Below are 20,097 nucleotides of genomic sequence, written 5' to 3' on the forward strand. Positions count from 1 at the left end.
TGTGCATTTTGAGAATTTTACAGCATGTCCCTTTCCTTCAGCCCCCAAATGACCACATCCTCAAGTCACCCGCCACTATACAATCATCAGAGTTCTTCATCAGAGTTCTTGAATTTTTCTAAAAATTTTCAATCACAATTGTGTTGAGAAGTCTACAAAATGGAATAGAATTTGTCCATAGATCGGGGGCCTTTAGCATCTCCATGAAATTACTTTTTCCATATTGGAAAGAACTCGCATATTCTTCAAGGAAGGAATATTTCTTTCTCCAAGTAAATTATAGCAATTAGATACTACTACAATATAAGCACAATTTTCTATGAAATGAGGAATCCCAAAAAAAAAAAAAAAAAAAAGGAAAAAGGTAGAAATTTCCACCCTTTTTTTTCAGTATGGGGCTATGGGCCATGAAGTTGGGATCACGAGGTACATGAGGACAAATTACATTGCCCCCATTGCCGTATTTGATAAATGCAGTTTTGCAGACACAGGCATTGCTATGATTGACCACTACTTGGCAAGGCATATGGTATTTGTCTCATCATTATATTATCATTTCAGATTTGAGAACAATAAATTGTATTATCTTTTGTTGCATATATCAATTATAGTTTTTTTTTAATTTCTTTTTATCTTTTAACTTGAGTTAATAGCATCCATAAAAAATGGTTGTTTCTTATATCATTCTTACTTCATATTCATCAAAAGAAACACAATGCAATGTGTTAAATCACTATAAAAGGTTGTAGCCTTGTAGGTCATGTTTGAGCATTTTATAATGATTGAGAAGAAGGGACAGGAAGAGACAGAAAAACAAGGAGAAATTTACTCTCCTTTACCAATTGGATGGAGAAAAAAAAAAGACTTTGAAGGTATTTCAATCTTTTGAACTCCTTCTCACTTGACACTCTTTTAAACATAGAAAGAGACATAGTGAAAGACCTTTGTTTGATTTGTAGAAGAAGTATGAAGGAAAGTTCTTAAAAGAATAATATGAGCTGTAGAAGTTTCCAGCTTTCAACACCCAAAACATGTATAATAAATTCCTAGTTAAAAATACAACAGCATTTGCATTGACTCTACACTTGTGGCTTCTCATGAATACCTTAACTTTCATATGTGACCTATTATGTTGATGATTTGCTATTCAACGAAATGAAACTAGAGGGCAACAATGGAGGCTAAATCATGTCTAAGCACTCTGTACTTTTGCTTTTGCTTGAGACTTTGAACTGGATTTGGTGGCCCCTTCTTTCCACCCTTTCTGGCGAGCTCTCAGCTCCCACAACGCAGTTAGCTTCTTCTGTGCCACTAATGACGCCTCGGACCTTTCCCTGGCCTCCTCACACGTCTCCATCCCTGAATTGCACTTGTCTGATTCCTTCTGATACTGAGATGCAACCTTCTTGGCCTCAAGTAGGGCTATGTCGGCACGGTGCTGGTTTTCCAAGGCTTGAGTTTCCCGCAGCTTCAATTCTTCCGACAGTAGCTCCACAAAGTTCTTTTCGGTGTCTCCATTCACCTCCGGGTTGTGCTTTGCACAATCTTAACAATTAATCAAGAAAAGAAACATCAGTTAGTAAAATGAGTTAAATCTAAAATCCAGTAATAGAAACAGTATTTTTGGGATCACACAGGTGCAGGTAAAATAAAATGTTTACTCTTGAGAGCAATTTATGTAATAAAAAAGAGTCACATCTTATTAACAGCATGATGTAATCCAAACAAGTCTACATCCAAATTTGTTTAGTATTCATTTCTGTGAAGTGGACACCAAATCTAGATAGATGTAAAAAGAGTCTATATTGTATTCAACAGATCCTAAAAAAACCAAACACAAGAAATCTGCCACCGATCATAGAAAGGGGAAAACACACAAAACTATAGGGGAAACAAGCTAGCTTAGTGCTCAAAGTGAAAGTAACTTTCAGTTGAGCTTCTACCACCACACAAGTGTGCATTACATGGAATCACAGAGAGGTTATGATAATAACAATAAGCAGTAATGTAAATATGAAGTTGAAGTTCATTTAGGATAAAGAAACCAACCTCCAATTGAAGCGTTGCTAAGACCTGCACAAATAAAGACAAAAAAAAAACTGAAATAAGCATCTTTTTAGCTTAGATCAAGTGAAAGGAACCATAAAAAAAAAAAACTATAATTGCTCCCACTGTATGCATTGCATATCACTGAATCCCGAACTAACACAAGTTCCTTATGCTTTCTCAATAGTCATTGATTCCGAATACCAATTTTAATAACAATAAAATTAAAATAGAAATCTAAACGAAGATCTCATAAAAGTTCCTGTATTTAGATCCAAAGTAGAAACAGAACAACTGATAAAAAACAGTTATAAACAGAGAAAACAGGGAAAAAAAGAGGAATTGATGGGAAAGTTGTGAACTTTGAGATGAGATCTAAGAACCCAGAAAGGGGGATGAGAGAAGAACCTTGAGGAAGAGAAATAAGGGGTTGGGAAGAGCAATCGCAGACGCAAGGAGCACAAGAAGAAAGAGAAACAGAAGAAGAAGCAGCAATGGCTTCTCGGAGGTGCCAATAGAGAGGCGGACCCAAAATGTAGCCTCCAATGCAGAGCGCCACCACCGCCAAAGCTACCCTCACCGCCACGCCATTCACACTCACACCCATCTGCTGCTTCTTCGCTCTTTCTTTCTTCACCGACTTCCACTACTTTTTTTTCAACTTCAATTCCAGTTTTGAAGCGAGTTTTTGACTAACACTGTTGCTGCCTTCCCCAATTTTCCAACTTCAGTTATAAATGCAACTTAGCATATATTAATTGAAGGATTGCAACTAACTTTGAAAAACGATTCACAAATTCATTTTTTCCCCTTTAATTTTTAGGATTTTTTATTTATATAAATTACATTAGAAACAAAATCATCATATTATCCTAGATAAATTCTTATGATAATTTATTTATTTATTTATTTTTGGTGACTAATTTATTTATTTATTTATTTATATCACCATATAATGGTATTTATATTTAAAAATATAAAAATTACTCAATAAATATATGAAAATACTCTTCACTTTTTAAAATATGAGATATTTAAGTTCTTATAAAAAAACTTATTTATTCTAATATATTTTAAACAGACAAATTTAAATGTCTTGCATAACAAATATTTTTGTATTTTTAATTAGTCAGGGTATATATGTGGGTCGAGTAAACTCGAGTTTGTTTTGACCTGAATCCAACCCTAAATAATGACCGGGTCTATTTTAAAAACTTTTTTTTAACCAAAGATAGGAAAACTCGAATCCGCGATCTCTTACACTTTGTTTGGATACAAAATAAAAAATGGATGAAAAGAAAATGGGTGAAAAGAAAATGAGAGGAAATAAAATAAAAGAAAAAGTTAATTTTTTTTGTGTTGTTTGGATGAAGAAAAAATAAAAAAAAAAGAAAGTAGAAAAAAAATTTTCTTTTATTTGGATGGAAAAAAAAAATAAGAAGAGAGAAAATCATACCTAAATGAAATTACATTAATACCCTTCATAAATTATAATATACCAATGTTATAATGACAAATTTGTAATTTTACCCATTTTCTACTCCAATTTAAGTTTTTTTCTCAATTTTGGAGAGAAAATTTTAACATATGTCCCACATGTACTTTTACATTTTTCATTCATTTTCTTTCTTCATCCAAACAATGGAAAACTAATTTTTCCATCCATTTTCTTTTCTTTTATTTTCTTTCCTTCTAAATTCTTTTAAATCAAACAAAGTGTTTGATGAGTATGAGGAGATTATACAATTTGAGCTATAACTCATTGGCCTATTTTTAAAAGCCTTACCCGACCTTAGATCCGGTGAAATCACACTACTTTCAGATTATACTAAAATCCAGTCTAGACCGATAGAGTTCGGATCTTGATAAATTTTATATCAAAAAATTATAATGCTCTTATTTATAATGAAGAAAAAAACATACTTATTATCGAGTAGTTGATATTCATATTTGAATTGAAATTTTTTCATAAATTCTAATTTAATGCTTCTTTGGTCTATTTTCTAATTCAACAAGTGTGAATAAAAATAAAACAATGAGCTTATAATTAATATAACATAATATTAGAATTAATTTAAACATGTACCTTTTTTAGTTTTCTTAGAGTACACATGGACCAGTGAAGTCAGGTTCGCCTTAATCCGGACCCGATTTTAAATAATGATCGGATCTATTTTTAAAATTCTTACTCAATTTTAGATAGGGACGGATCCATAAATCTAACTATGAAGAGGCCAAAAATTAAAATTTTATATAATCAAATATAATGAGATATATTTGATAATAGATATAATTATAATTAAGTTTTTAATTAAAAAATTAATAAATATTTGTCAAATAAAAAATTATCTCGGTCTTTATAATTTTTTCATAATTTTTATGATTTTACATCTAATAAAATATAAAATTATCTTTTTTCAAATATTTTGTTAATTAATTTACTTTAGTAAGTATTTATATGCTACGAATTAAATTTTTATGTTTTATATTATTATAAAATATGACATAAAATAATATAAATTAATCTCACTAACAATTTGTTATGTGAATTTAAAATATACTAAAGTATTTTTATATAATAATAGAGGTAAAAAATAATAAAAAATAATAAAAAAGAAACAACTAAATTGTGAACTAAAAAAAGAATAATATTATTATAAATAATATTAAAGTATTTTTTTATATGATTATAGAAGTTAAAATTAATTTTAAAAAATAAATATAAAAAAATTAAATCAAATAAAAAATATAAATAATATAAATGTATGTAGAGAAATTTAAACTCTAATACATAAAAAATATTAATTTCTTTTATTGTTACTAGCTATTAAATTTTACTGTATATAATTCATTTATTATAATAATATATGAGTTTAAAATTTATTGAGGGCTAAAGTTACCACTTATCCCCTTTAAATCAGTCCTTAATTTTAGACCTAGTATAATCACACCAAATTAATTTTTAAAATATTCGAATCTAAACAAAATCTTCAAACCGAATCGAATCATGTACACTTTTAATAAAAAATACAAATGTCTCCAAATTAAAAAGTTAATTTTTTTTAAAATATATGTATACCTCTATATAATAGTATTTATATTTAATTTGTTCATATACCACATAATCTAAAGTAATTAGTAAGTCTAGTTTTTAACGCATTAAGATGATAAATCTCTACTCTTAATTTTTATAGAGATTTAACATGAACCTACTTAATATCTAAGTATTTTCTATATTTATAGGTTTTAATAAAATATTTTATAAAATAAATTTTATTAAGATAAAAAAAATCAGTTACAAACGTATAATACCTCATTCATATTTTTTGATAGAATGTTTTATTAATTCAAAAAAAATAGGATAAAACATATAGATAAAATAAATGTAGCTCAATATTATATAATTCTTTTAAATGAGAAATGATTATATATGTATGTCTGAATTTAGATTTAATTCTATGTGAATTGAATTAACATGATTCAATTTATTATTTTTGTAACATATACATGTAAATTAAATTTAATTATTCAATTTAATATTGATATAAATTATTGACATTTATTATTTTTAAATTAATTATTTATTCTATATTAATTTTAACACATAAAGGTCAATAAAAAAATATTCACTTTTGAATTCAAATAAAATATAAAAAAATCATAACGAATAAGAATAAAAATTCAACTTTTGTGTTTTAGTTCAAATTTAAAAAAATCTACATTTTTATAAATTTATAATGTAAAACGGAACATTAAACGATTTCTAAAAATTTATTAAAAATTATCATTTAACTTATTAGCATCTAAAAAATTATTATCGGGATTTTTTATATTAAAAAAATTAATATAAAGTATAACTCTCTAAAGTGGCATAGGAGTTAAAACTTAAATTTTTTTAACATATAATTATACAATATATAATGACCAGCTATATTTATAAAATATGTAATTTGAGAAATAATTAAAATACTATATCAATTAAATTATTATAATTTATGAAATTAAGTATAGAACTTAATTATTACTTTAATGACATTACTTCTAACTTAAATTTAGATTTTTTGCAGAGCATAACATCATCAAAGCATAAGTTTTATACTTAATTTCACAATTAAATAATAATTTAATTGATATAGTATGTTAATTATTTTTTAAATTATATATTGTATAAATATCTGTTATTTCTGACTCTGAAAAAAAAATCAAGTTTTAATTTCTATGCCATTTTGGATGACTATACTTTATATTAATTTTTTTAATATTAAAAGTTTTGGAATAATTTTTTAGATGCTAATGAGTCAAATGATGGTTTTTATAATTTTTAATAAATTTTTAGAAATTAATTTATAAAAATGTAGATTTTTAGAATTTAAACTAAAATACAAAAGTTAGATTTTATTTAAATCCAAACCATGGATATTTCTTTATTGACATTTATGTTTTAAAGTTAATATATTAACTTAAAAGTAATAAATGTCAATAATAATATATATCAATACTAAATTGAATCAACTAAATTCAATTTACGTGTATATGCTGTAGAAATAGTAAATCGAATTCAATTAATTCTATTTACATTGAAAAAGTCTAAATCGAATTTAATTGATTCAATTGGTATAGATTTACTTTAAGACATACATATAAACTAATATATTTTAAAATATTAGTGTGATTTTGATCATTAAATAATTTGATCGTGTGGATTACCCTAAAAAATATGCAAATGTGTATGCTAAAGAGCTCGAATTTGGGTTCATTTGTTCAAGAATAATCGCAGCTTATCGGATATTAGATTCCTATATTCCCTAATAAATCGTTGCATATACTAAAGGGCTAAGGAGATCCTACTAAATTTCTGTAGATTTATGGGATTAGGCCTATTCATGCTAAATCTACATAGGATTGTGGATGTCAGTGAGTTAGATTTTTCATACTAAATCATTATGAAAAGGAGAGTTTTAATAGTAGATCTAATACCCACTATCTTGTAGAGATTTAGTAACTTAACCAGTTAAAAGTTGGACCTACTGAATAGTTGTCAATAACAGACTATTATGAAATTTAATTTATATAGATAAAAATCTCTAATTGAAAAAACAATATATAAACTTAAATTATATAAGATTAATGTTATTTTAAAAGTTTTAGAATAAAAATAAAACAATTTAAATATTAGAGACCAAAACAAAATTTATTTCAAACGTTGGAGGCCAAAACCGTATTTTATCCTATAAACTATTATTCAAGAAAACAAATGTTTATCAAATTAAATGTTATACAATTTTGATTATCATAAATTCAAAAATAAAAATAAAGAATAAAGTCACAATTAGATTTTTAAAAATTTTGACTTCGAATTAATTAGTTTTTTTTAAGTATTAATTAGGTCCTTCACGATAATAAACAATGAATATGTATGTCTTTTCGTTAATAATACTGCGTAGGAATGTCAATGGGGGCAGGAGGGGACGGGGGATGCCTCCTTGCTCCCCATCCCCGTCCCCAGATTTGCTCCCCATCTCCGTCTCCATTTTCCACCGTGGAGGAATATTACTCTCCATCCCAATTTCTCACGGGGCCCCACTCCCCGCGGGACCCCATTCCCCATTTATCTGATAGTTCTAACTAATTATTAATTTCCATATGAATAGAGCTGTAAGTATCTATCCTATACAAAATCAGCAAGATTTTATATAAAAAGTTTAAATGAGACAATGGTGACTTTTTTGAAATGACGAAGTGGGAGGACACAACGACGAGCCATAAGACAAAGTAGTGGACGAGGTGGGAGACGCGACAACAGAGAAAAGAGTGGACATGCCGACAGAGTTACGAAAAGGAACGCCGCAAATAGAAAGCACGATGCTGAGAGTGATGGTACGGTGAGGTGTGACAATGCGGTGAAAAGGAAGAGTGGCGATGGGGTAGCTACAGAGAAGTTGGGTGAGAGAGAGAAATAACTAAAAAACATATATGAGAAATAAACTAGTAAGGATAATTCAGTAAATTTATAAATTTCGGAGAATAGCAGAAACGGGACAGGGATCCCCGCGCCTGCCTCGGGAGAATTTTGTCTCCCATCTCCATTTCCGCGGAAAAAATTCTTCACAGTCGGATCCCCATTCGGGGCAGTTCCCGCAGAGATCCCTGCGTTTCGGAGAGTTTTGCCATCCCTAATAGTGCGAAATAAAATGAAGTGGTCTATATATTTTATTATCTACAATGGGATGTGTCCTGTTATTACTACACAACTATAGAAATAATGTGGATTTAGACAGTAAAATATTTATTATCTTTTGAGTTTTTATATAATTTTTATCAATTAGTCTCTATTTATCACTAGAGGTAGAAAAAGGCCCTGCGGCCTGCCAAAGGCCTGTAGCCTGGCCTGTGTTTGGCCTGACCTGGCCTGCTCTGTTATAAAATAGGCACAGGCTCAGACTTTTATAAAAGTCTTATTATGTTAATAGGCCAGGCCTAAGCTCACTAATTAGCCTCATTGACCTGTCAAGCCTGCCTAAACCTGTTAATTCATAATTACATATATAAATAATTTTTTTATTATTAACAAAATTATGAGATATTTTAAATTTATTATATTTAATTATAAATAGTTTTGTATATTTTAAATACTTATAAAATTTAAACTTTTTTATAAATATTAAATATGACATATTAAATATAAATATGTTTATTAGAAAATAATTTTTTTAAATAATATTTTTATTTTTGTAAAAAAAATTATCAAGCCTTTTAACAGGCTTCAGGTCAGGCCAGACTGAATAACAGGCCATGTTTAATACTTTAAAAAAAAGCCTATAGCAAGCTGTAGGTCAGACTCAAGCCAATTAACTACATGACAGACCAAACCTGTTAAGAGCAAAGCTTGGCCTGTCCTGGCCTATTTTCACCCCTATTTATCACAAATACTACCAAAATATGTAAATTTTCACTCCAAAAATTGTTATCTACCTTTTATAAATAGACACATCACACTAATTAACTGAATATATAAACACCAACATTAAGTTTTACGTGATGAATTGATAGAAAAATATAACGCATCAATCGTTTGCTATTGTGAAGGACCAAATTAATTTTTTTCAGAGACTAATTAATCCAAAATTAATATCAGAGACTTAATTGTTACTTTATTCAAAAATAAATTTTAAATATAATTTTCATATAGAATAAATTGATTTGAATCACATAATCAGGTCATATTAACTTATAACCATACAAAAAAGAATAGCTAGTACCAAATATGTTTAGTAAATCTTCTACACTATACTAAATTCATATATGGCTGATTCTCTGGTGTAGAAGCGTGTCTTGTTTCTACACATGTAGAAGTGTTTTGTTATTATGAGAAGTTGACAGTGTACGTTGAGAGAACAACTTCTGTTCCATTGCAGTATTATGCAAAACGTGTATGGCTAGTAGCAGGTGGTGGAGTGTTAATTTTCATTGGAGGTTAACTGGGTTAGCAGTAATTAACAATGTAATAATAATAATCATGGAGCTGGGCTGATTTTTGTTTTTCTGGTAAAATCTTTGTATTATAGTAAATTAAAAAAGTATTTTGCTGAGTGGATTAGACTCATGTAAGTTGGATGGAAGAATATTTTATTTTGTGGTTTGAATTGAAGAAAGAATGTTTAAAAAAAAGTAAGCACACATTTGAAGCAGAAAATTTAGATGAAAAGAAAATACGGGACTTAGAGAAAGTAAAAAAAAAAAATGACAATGCCGTTAAGATTATATGGATGAATTTTGTTAGGTGGACAAATATAGTAAGAAAAAGTAATATGAAATAATTAGTCAATTATAGAAAAAATCAGTTGTCTTAATTTCAGTTAAATATTTAAAATATGTGACTCGATTCACTTATTTTAAAATGTCAAGTTAATGATGTATGATCTATGATGTTACATTTGAAATAATGTGAATATGTAAATTGTTAATAATTAGTGTTCCGACTATGTTGTGTTAAAATATGAAAATAAAATTTTTTAAAATTGTATATATATCATGGTTAACACTAAACGTATAGAATTAGAGGATTTCATTTTAGACAATATTGTGACATATTGCATTAATTGTGAAGGATGATGGAATTATCATGTGGTAGGATTTTAAGATTTAGGGTATAGGCATTTGATAATCCAATCTATGCAATGTGGTCCATTGGCTGTTGTTTTGCCGCTTGTAGACACATAACATTACATCCGATCACCACACCACTTCTATATTTGTAGAAATAACACTAGCTTCTACACCAAAACAACCGCCTTCAAATATACTACAAACTAATAATTGAAGTTAATAAGCATCCTTTATTTAAAAAACAAGGGTGATCAAAACAAAGATACACAATGGTGATAATTAAGGTTAAGGACAACTTAAATTTTACTCTTGAAGAAACTCCATAGAGCTGTGAAAGTCAAACAATAAACATTGAAAGGTGCACAAAGAACAAAGCCAACCCCATTGACTTGCATATTGTGCTTAAGGGTATCCCATATTTTCCTTTCCTAAATAGCCCTTTCAAGAATGGCAAGTAAAACAGAACAACATAAATGCTGCAAATTAATTCTCCAAACCCTGAACTTTGTCCACCACTTCTAGCCTTTGGTTGCCATCCAAAAAAGTTGATAATCAAAGCTGTGAGTTGAACAAGCAAGATGGTTGTGCCTGGCACAAATACCAACGACTTGTTGAAAATGAACCTACCACCAGCATTTACATTATTCTTATCTAAACCCTCATTATTAGATGGTAGTTCTTTCTTTGTAATTACAAATGCATAGTCAAGTATCCTTAATTTTTTTAGTAGAATTGTCACAAATGAAAAAATCCATGGGTTCATTGCAGTTATTCTTGACATCCTCAGGTTGTTCCACCATGATCTCATTGACAATCCAGTTTTCAAATACTCTAATAGAGTAGACATGTTGTATCCTGCATGATCATCATTCATCATTTAGAACACAATTATTCAAGTATTGAAAAAAGTGGGTAAGATATTTTAATTCCACATTATCCTAATAGATAATCTAATAGTATTGTTTGACTAAGCTATTATTTCTGATTATGAAATATTTGAGTACTAACAATTCTAGTCACTAGAAATGTAAGTTAACTTAATACTCATAAAAAATTAGATTAGTTCGACAAAATTAACTCAAATGATGGATATCGAATTAATTTATATCTTTTAGAGGTAAAATTGTTGGCAATTAAATATTTCATAATAAAAAAATGGTAGTTTACTCGTAATTAGGTAATATTAAAGAAAAATGGCCGTAGTAGTAGTGTATCACCTTAGGCAAGAAATAGGAGTTGGTAATGATGCAATAGGCAGGGAGGAGGGCATAGCATGTTTCAGGAACAGATCTTAAGGCCCAAGTAGTGACCCAAATGTATGCCAAACACTGTCTGAATTGGAGCTTACCAAATATGGTGCCAAAAATAGGACAGTTCTTGCTAAAGAAAATATCAAGCAGCCCTGAGCCCCATCTCTGAGATTGGGCTATTTGGACTACACTATCTTGGGCCGTGCAGCCCATAAATGCTATTGGATCTGTCACACAGCTTTCAGATCTCCAACCTTTTGTGTGCATTGTCAGCCCAGTAAGTATATCCTCTGCTGATGATCCATACATCCACCCCACCTAATATAAAATTTAAAATGTTTAATTATTCTATTAATCTCTATAATTTTATTAAATTTTTAGTTAGATTTTTATATTTTTTTAATTGAGTCCCAACATTAATTTTTTTTATAATTAGGTCCTTTTTATATAAAAAACGTTAAAATTAACACAATATTTCTCTCAAAAAGTATGTGATTAAACATCTAGTTAGGTTCTTAATTGCGGATAGTAAAAAATATTCAATTAACTATAATATTTTTTATACTAGAAAAAACCTAATTACAAAATTAAAAGTATTGTAGGGACTTAATTAAAAGAAAAAAATATAGAAATCTAATTAAAAATTTGATAAAACTACAGAAACCAATAGAATAATTAAACTAATTTAAAAATATCATACAAGATTTTATTTAATTGTTTGATAAATTATTATAGAGTTTAATTTTGATACACTCGTTTAATCATATCTGTTTTTTTAGATAATAAATATAAAAAAATATGTATTTTTAACGATGTAGTATTACATTATTGAATGCACGTATAAAATTATTTTTACAATAATGGTGCATCAAAATTAAGTTATTTATTATGTTAACTTATGAAATACTATATATGTTATGTTATGCTATGTTGCATGTACCTTGTTGCCCCAATCAGTACCATGTTCATATCCAGAAGCAGCAACTTCCTTGGCTGCCTCAAGAGAGTTGCAAAGATTAGCATTTTGAGTAAATGTCTTCTTCCCTTCCAATGCTTGAGCAGCTGATTCCACAAACTCTTCCAAACTTCCAAATATTATATTCTTTTTTGATGATTTTCCTGAAAATAGTGATAATGGTATATATTTATAACACAACGCCTCTTTTTTAAAAAAAGAGAAAAATATTTGTATATTTTGCTATATGGCTATACCAAGATCCTTGCTTCCATTTTGAATGTGATGGTGAGGAGAAAGGCCATAAAGAACTTTTCTTCTATGAAAGCAATTGGTTCCTACATAGTAAATTCCTTGAATACCAGAGACTCCACCACCTATGTACTGCATGATCACAACAACAAAAGCAATTAAATAATATTTTCCTTTACTTATTAGTGGTTGTTGTTGACATTATGTTTGATTTGACTAACCACAAATACTGTGACTAGTTGATTTCCGAAGGGATCATCCTTTAATCCATCATAGAACTGCTGAGGACATTGAACAAATGCAACTTCTTTATCTGAATTTGGATCCATCAAAATGCATAGGGCATGTTGTACAATCTCTGGATTGTTCACATGCATGTCACAGTCTACGTTCAGTATGTACGGAGCATTTGTCATCAATCCGGACACTCTTGTCTGCTCATCATACATACAAATTCAAATTAATTCAATGATTATGAAAAACCATTTCATCTAGACTCCTTAATTAACCACTTGATTGAATAAATTTGATATATGTTGTAAAATTAATTACAATAACAACTTTGTTAGGTAACTAACTAAAAAAAATAACCAACTACAACCAATTAGTAAAAAAAAAGTCTATTAAGAAAAAAAATGAATTGGATATGGTTTTTTTTTTAGAATTTTTATTTTGAAAATAATAAGAATTCAAATCATTATGAAAAATATTTAAAATTAAATAAAAAAATTTAACATTAAAAAATATCTAAAACCAAATAAAAATAAACATTTAAAATAATTGTTATCCAAAACCTAATAAACTCCAAAACATAACAAAAGAAAATAAAAAACCTAACAAAAAAAGAAATATTCAAAATTATTTTAAAAAATTCGAAATCTAACAAAATGATCATAAAAAAATATTGAAAAAAGATCATACGAAAATTAAAAAAGAAACATCTAAAACTATTAAAAAAAATCATCCAAAACCGAAAAAAATCATAAAAAACATAAAAAAATATTTAAAACATATAAAAAAGACATATCTGAAATCGAGAAAAAAAAATTATCTAATATAGTTAAAATTTAAAAGAATCATCCAAAATCTAAGAAAAGAAGAAAAGGAAGAAGAGGAGAAAAAAAAGAGACTAACATGCACAATGCAAATATTGAATGATGCTCAATTGATTATATATACTTTTTTTTATGATAATAATTTAAAACTATTTTATTTTATATAACATCCATAATTATATATTTATTATATCTAAAATTTTTAAATTATTTTAATAATAATTAAAAAATATAAAATAAAATAATTTTAAACTATTTTAAATTGATTTCCTATTATCTCTAATGTGATGGAAGGCAGAACATACCAAGACATTCATAGCACCAGCCTTATACCGATGTAGATGATTAGGGTTCTTCTCTCTTGATACATAGATTAAATGGGGCACCCCATCTGAAGCACCTTCTTTGTTCTCCCATATTACCTAATGCCATCATCATCATGGTGAAAATACTATTTTAACATGTATTATTCATAAATGCATGAGAATGATTGTGTCCTTTTTTCTTCTTCTAATAATACAGTAATAGCACCTATTCGTTAGTAAATAGTTGAAGATGTGGGACACAATCAGTAACCTTATTTAACCAAGACAACAAAAAAGTAAAATAAAATTGACTTTTTTTTAGATACTGTCAGAGTGTCAGGCTGAGATAGTGGTAATGCTTCACGTGTCGGTTAGTGTGGTGAGTCCACGTCCAATAGCAGCTCCTTAAGTAGACCCCATGCCATGTTAAGGCAAAAACAAAATTGAATATCTTTCGAACATTTTCACATGAAAATAATTCTATAAATAGTTAGATGATTTAATTAAATATATTAAATTATTTAATAATTTATAATATTATTTTTATATAAAAATATTATTGTGTAAATATTAAAAAAACACTCCACATAAAAATTACATGCTTTTGTCATTTCCTCCAAAAAATGAATATCTATAATTTCTTTTCTTGTTAGACATATTTTTCAAAATATGTATTTGATTTTTTAAAAAAAAAATGTTGAATTTATTAATTTTTATAGATATTTTTAATTTTATACACTTTGTCACCTAATCATTTAAAGAGAAAAAAAAAATTCTTAGATTGCTTTTATATTTTAAGAATGAAATTAAAATTAAAAGATTGAGATTGAGTATTATATTTAGTGATTAAAAAATGAATTTCAGTTTGGGACACAAAATTTCAATCCTTCAATACTTCTATAAAATAAAAACATAGAGGAATAAAATTTTTAAAAATAAAAATTAAAATTGTGATAATATTTTTTTTAAAATTATTCTCATTTAACTTTTTATATTATAAATATACTCTTCAGTTTCAGTTTCAATCTCCCTTCGAAATGCATTGTTATATGTTTTTTTGAATAATGTTAGAGAATTAACTTTTTTTTAAGTCAATACCAACTAACTTTTTTAGAATGGGATATTAACTAATTAAAAAATAGTTTTTTATGCTTTCTCATCCTTCTCATATAGCGAGTACTTCATGCACCTTGATTATGGTTGGATGGTTATTGAGCTGTGTCGTTGAGAATACGTGAAATTCTTGGTCGAGCATGATTGATTTCTTTGTCGCATTTTGAATTTTACTGCAAAGATGCTCATACCCGTCCTGCATAAATTAAATTAAAGACTTCAAATTCATACATATATACATAAACTAACATCGATATGCATGTACTTGATAATAATAATCACCTTAATTGCCAACCATTCTTGCATGAATTCTGGACTATTGTTGGGTGCGGTGGCCTCATTATTATTATTAGAATCGAAGTATCTAAAGGGTGCTCTAGTTTTTACATTGTACTTCTTACAGAAAGGTACCCAAAGCTTTGCAAACTTTGAAGCCTCCACAAGAGCATACAAGTTAAGAGGGGAGCAACCATCATCGGAGACATAGCAAGAAAGCTTGTTGGAAGGGTAATCAAGTGCCAAAAGTGACAGAACAGTGTTCACTGTTATGATTGGTGGTTCAAGAACTGGATCTGCTGTTGTCACAAACAAGTCCACTGATGGAAGCTCAGCTACCCTTTACATAAAAAAAAATCACAATATATATAGTTAATAATAGATACATAGGTTCGGAATCAGAAATGTTAAGTGACCAACACTTTTATTTTTTACCGGGAGAAGAGACGGTGAGGGTAGGATATGGTATATGAAGGGTTCCATTTGGTGGAGATGATGGTTAACCAAGTGAAAGTGAACCATGACTCGCACATGAAAGCAAGGAACCAAGGGTATGAGTGGTGGTTCATGTCATCATAGGAGAATACACGGTAGCAGAGTAGCAAAACAAGGAGGAACAGAATAATTGAATCCATTACCCTTGAAAGTGTGTATTTTACCCATATTTTTTCGTATAGAGGCTCAGTACTACTCTCTTCACTGATTCCCATTGTGATTTCTCTCTCACTCCCAGTAACCTTTTCTTGTAGTTATTGTAGTCAACGAGCTTCAGGGGAAGTCGGCATTTTAAAGGCGGAGAACACTTCCCCTGCTTCGCTGCCATTTTTTTATTTTTATTTTTTGAATATTCACATGAAATCTTCACATGAAAATAATACCGTGATTTGTTAGATAATTCAGTAAAATATATTTGGTCAAATATATCAAAATATTTAACATTCACAAGGTCATTTTTATATAGAGAGACCATTACGAGAGTATTTATATTTTTTTTAATTATTTATATCAATACATATTATGTATTTAATAATAATAATAATAATAATTGAGTTTCCTTTATTCAACTCAACTGGACTCGCTTTCCTCGTGTAACAAAAGTTTTTGGACCATAACGTGTATTGTCCCAGCCGAAAAGGAAAGCCCTGGAGAGATAATGAAAACATCTTTTCTTCCAATGTGGTTGTGGTGGGAAGGCACATCTACGTATAATGAAAACAAAATTCAAGAAATATGAAAAGACATGAGAGGGCATCACTGAAGTTGATCTCTCTGACCCGCGCAAATCCAGAGATAGATATTTTTTTGGAAAATGTTATTTGTACACTAAAATCAGTATATTTGTGTATAAATATATGTGTGATTTAATTTATTTTCAATGTGTATTTATATTTTAGCATATATTTTATACTGATGACTAATTTTAGTGGCTAATTTTAATGTACAGGTAACATAATCTAATTTTTTTATTAAAAATTTAAAATAACCAAATAAAAAAGGAAGATAAAATTCTAAAAGACTAAGAAGGCCCACAGTAATTTCTGTGAATGCTCATCTTAAACTCTTTTCAAGGTACTAGCTAGAAGCTTTATATACTGCGAATGCGATTTTAACGCCATCTTTGTCATGGTGTCTGCTACTTTGTTTGTATCTTACAAGATCAAGCGAAATCAACACGCCACTTTCAAATCATGATATCTGACTTTAAGCAACAAAAAATCTATACATTTGGTATTATCACGAGAATTGTTAACAAGAATAAAAGCCTATAAACAATCCGTTTCGCAAATCACATCTCTTTGTCTCAAGTCCCAAACTAAAAGAAATCATCCCCAAATAGTAAATAACTCTCGTTGAAAAATATTGCAGCTCTCTATTGTTTTCAAACAGTCTCATTGTCGATTTCCGTTCCAATCTTTGTTAATATAAGCAAAACCAATCCGATCCCCAAAATCAGATTAACTAGCATCACAATTGACCTTAAAAGTACCCATTGAAGGAGGAACCGAAGAACAACTAATCATAGAAGGAATAGAAACTCGTTGTAATTCAAAGACATTTCGAAACTCCTTCTCAAAGGCTAAAACCATAGGAGCCACTTTAAAAGGAGGCCAAGACTCATGATGGTTAAAAATCTCATTGTTCCTAATTCTCTAAATCCATCACAGATCAGAAAAAAATCTAAAAAGATGCTCTTTGCTAGGGGACAAGAACTAGTTCTTCAAATCAAGAGAATGGCTGAAAATCTCTAGAGTCTGCCAAACAAACTAAGCTTTCGAGCAGTTCCGAATATAGTGCAAACTGTTTCCTGACAAGTCAAGTAACTGAGGCAATTATCTGTAGGTGAAAGTTCTCTCTTGAGATGAAAAACAGCAGTGGACAGTACCTCTCGCAGACAAAGCCAAATCAAGCCCAGAATTTGATCTTTTTTGGAACAAGTAATGCTAAAGCCAAAGTCAGTTTCCTCTCTCCTTCCATCCGAACATCTTCTAGCAGAGTTATAAGTAGCCATTACGGACTTCATAAACCTTAGCCGTCCCACCAAACCAAGTCCAATCTACCAGTGAACCCGCTTGTACATCCAGGTTGTAGGAGAAAATGCTTTCATGCAAAACCTGGTGAAGAGGAGAATAGATCTTCTCAAGGTGTCACTCCCCAACCGACCATATATCTAAAATTTGGAGATCCGAATCAGAAATATAAATATAATCTATCTCATTACATAACTGTCCTTATTTTTTTCATTTAGAAAACTAAAGATTCTGGTCTAAATTCTCAATACACCAATCAAAATCATCCTTCAAAATATTTCAAATTTTACACAAACTCCTCCAAACATAAGATCTGTTATCTGTAGAATGACTAAAAGTGTCACCCAGAGAAAAACGGTATTTAGCTACCAACAGTTGAACCCAAAACTTGTGGGGATGATGAAAGAGTTGCCAAACTAGCTTCCTAAAAAGAGCAACATTAGCACAAAATGGATCTCATATTTCTAGACTACCAAATTTTTTTAGAGTGACCAATACCTTCCAACTAACAAGATTTAACCCCAACCATTGGCTTGACATTTTTAGAGAAAAGTTCTCATCATAAATGCTATAGAATTTGTTATCCCTTTGGGAAAGAAATAGGCTTGCATGCGGTAAGTAGCAATAGCCGTCACAACTGAATGATCAAACAAAGCCTTCCCGCCCTGTTGAGTCGTCCTTTTCAGCTGGCTAGCCATCCTCGAATCTCATCCAGAACCTCATTAAAAGATGCTTGGGTACCTGAGAATGACTAAGAGTAATCCTGAGGTATTTGCTTAAATTCTGGACGAAACGAAGATACCTCAATAAAGATTTCTTTTCTAGTCGCTGAAATATTATGGAAACACAACGCTTTAGACTTCTCCACATTAATTTTCATCCCAAAAGCTTTATAGAAACTCTCTAAGCTACCATTATATTTTGAATTTGTCATTTCTCCGCTTTACAGAAAAGAAGCAAATTATCGGCGAACATTAAATAAAAAATTCTTGAACTTCCTCTAGAAATAGCAACCGGCTTCCACATTCTCATAACAAATTGATTGTTAATCAAGGAGGACAGTCTCTCCATACACAACATAAAAAGATATGGTAACATAGGATCTCCTTGCCAAAGATCTCGTCTAGGAGTAAAACTGTCTAATTTATCACCATTTCAGAGAATAGCCAAAGAGGATGAAGTGACACAACTCATAATCAAGTTGACTATAGGAATAGAAAAAATAAATTTCATGAGGGTCTGCTTTAGAAACCTCCAATCAACTCTGTCATATGCTTTCTCTAAATCAATCTTAAACGCCAAAATTTCTTTCTTTGATTTGGTCTTTTTCATGAAATGAAGAACCTCTTGCGCTATAATAATGTCTGGTGTTTCTCTTCCAGGAATAAACCCCCATTGAAGAGGGCCAACAATATCGGTAAAATGAAGGTGGAGTCTGTTGACCAGAACTTTAGTAATGGCCTTATAGATTACATTACAGAGACTAATAAGTTTAAATTTTTTCATTAATACTGGTGAATCCACCTTAAGAATTAGAACCAAAAAGTCTTCATTATCTTTGAATCAATAGTACCTCCAAAAAAATTTTTTTTAACCATATTCCAAATATCTGAACCAATAATCTCCCAATATTTCTTGAAAAAAAATATTTAATTTAAAAATATAAAAATTAATAAATTTTATATATTTAAAATTTGTTATAAATCAAATCAAGAAATCTAGATTAAATTTGACTAATAAAAAAATAATGGTATCGTTATAAAAAAAAGTATAGATAATTAATTAAGAGTGTAACTAATTTCGATAAACTTGAGCTAATTTTTAAATTTTAAAAAATGTGCTTCAATATTTATGTTGTCCACATTCATCTCCTTCTTTTTCATCTTCCTCTTCTTTCTCTTCTTCGACAAATTCGTACCATAGTGCTGCGTGCGCCGCGTGTCCATCATTCGTGCACTAATCGTCACACACGATTTTTATCTTTTTCTTAGATTTTTGATGATTCTTTTAATTAATTTTAAATGTCTGTGTTTTAAAATTTGAGATATATTTTTTTATATGTTTTAAATATTTTTTTATGTTTTGAATAATTTTTTATTTTAGATTTTGGATTATTTTTTTTATTAGAAAGTGATGGTATTATTTGACTATTTTTGTAACATTTTTATTGGTTCAGCAATAATTGATACAAGAATACAGGATATCATAGAA

General features: G+C 29.1%; 2 protein-coding genes across 2 annotated transcripts; both read right to left on the minus strand.

Moving 5' to 3' along the window:
• Nucleotides 1-925: 925 nt before the first annotated feature.
• Nucleotides 926-2,783, minus strand: LOC107462040 (uncharacterized). The gene is made up of 3 exons (XM_016080595.3): nucleotides 2,455-2,783; nucleotides 2,050-2,073; nucleotides 926-1,545 (listed from the first exon to the last, which is right to left on the minus strand). Exons 1-3 carry the CDS (start codon nucleotides 2,651-2,653, stop codon nucleotides 1,193-1,195), a joined length of 576 nt encoding a protein of 191 aa, XP_015936081.1. The 5' UTR covers nucleotides 2,654-2,783; the 3' UTR covers nucleotides 926-1,192.
• A 7,579-nt stretch (nucleotides 2,784-10,362) lies between these two features.
• On the minus strand, nucleotides 10,363-16,126 carry LOC127744101 (cellulose synthase-like protein B4). The gene is made up of 10 exons (XM_052256373.1): nucleotides 15,794-16,126; nucleotides 15,365-15,698; nucleotides 15,159-15,278; nucleotides 13,970-14,086; nucleotides 12,831-13,043; nucleotides 12,615-12,741; nucleotides 12,343-12,521; nucleotides 11,320-11,720; nucleotides 11,157-11,164; nucleotides 10,363-11,007 (listed from the first exon to the last, which is right to left on the minus strand). The coding sequence occupies exons 1-10, from the start codon at nucleotides 16,066-16,068 to the stop codon at nucleotides 10,490-10,492; spliced, it is 2,292 nt and encodes a 763-aa protein (XP_052112333.1). The 5' UTR covers nucleotides 16,069-16,126; the 3' UTR covers nucleotides 10,363-10,489.
• Nucleotides 16,127-20,097: the final 3,971 nt, after the last annotated feature.

Source organism: Arachis duranensis, unplaced genomic scaffold (assembly GCF_000817695.3).
Source record: "Arachis duranensis cultivar V14167 unplaced genomic scaffold, aradu.V14167.gnm2.J7QH unplaced_Scaffold_232525, whole genome shotgun sequence".
Taxonomy (NCBI): domain Eukaryota; kingdom Viridiplantae; phylum Streptophyta; class Magnoliopsida; order Fabales; family Fabaceae; genus Arachis; species Arachis duranensis.

What these genes read in the sequence shown, in the direction of transcription:
- LOC107462040 (XM_016080595.3), bottom strand. Translation starts at nt 2,653, where the DNA reads ATGGGTGTGAGTGTGAATGGCGTGGCGGTGAGGGTAGCTTTGGCGGTG. An exon ending in CCTTATTTCTCTTCCTCAAG is followed by an intron (nt 2,074 to 2,454) that starts GTTCTTCTCTCA and finishes TTATTTGTGCAG; the next exon opens with GTCTTAGCAACGCTTCAATT. An exon ending in TAGCAACGCTTCAATTGGAG is followed by an intron (nt 1,546 to 2,049) that starts GTTGGTTTCTTT and finishes TTAATTGTTAAG; the next exon opens with ATTGTGCAAAGCACAACCCG.
- LOC127744101 (XM_052256373.1), bottom strand. Translation starts at nt 16,068, where the DNA reads ATGGGAATCAGTGAAGAGAGTAGTACTGAGCCTCTATACGAAAAAATA. An exon ending in ACCATCCAACCATAATCAAG is followed by an intron (nt 14,087 to 15,158) that starts GTGCATGAAGTA and finishes TGATGGCATTAG; the next exon opens with GTAATATGGGAGAACAAAGA. An exon ending in GTACTGATTGGGGCAACAAG is followed by an intron (nt 11,721 to 12,342) that starts GTACATGCAACA and finishes ATTTTATATTAG; the next exon opens with GTGGGGTGGATGTATGGATC.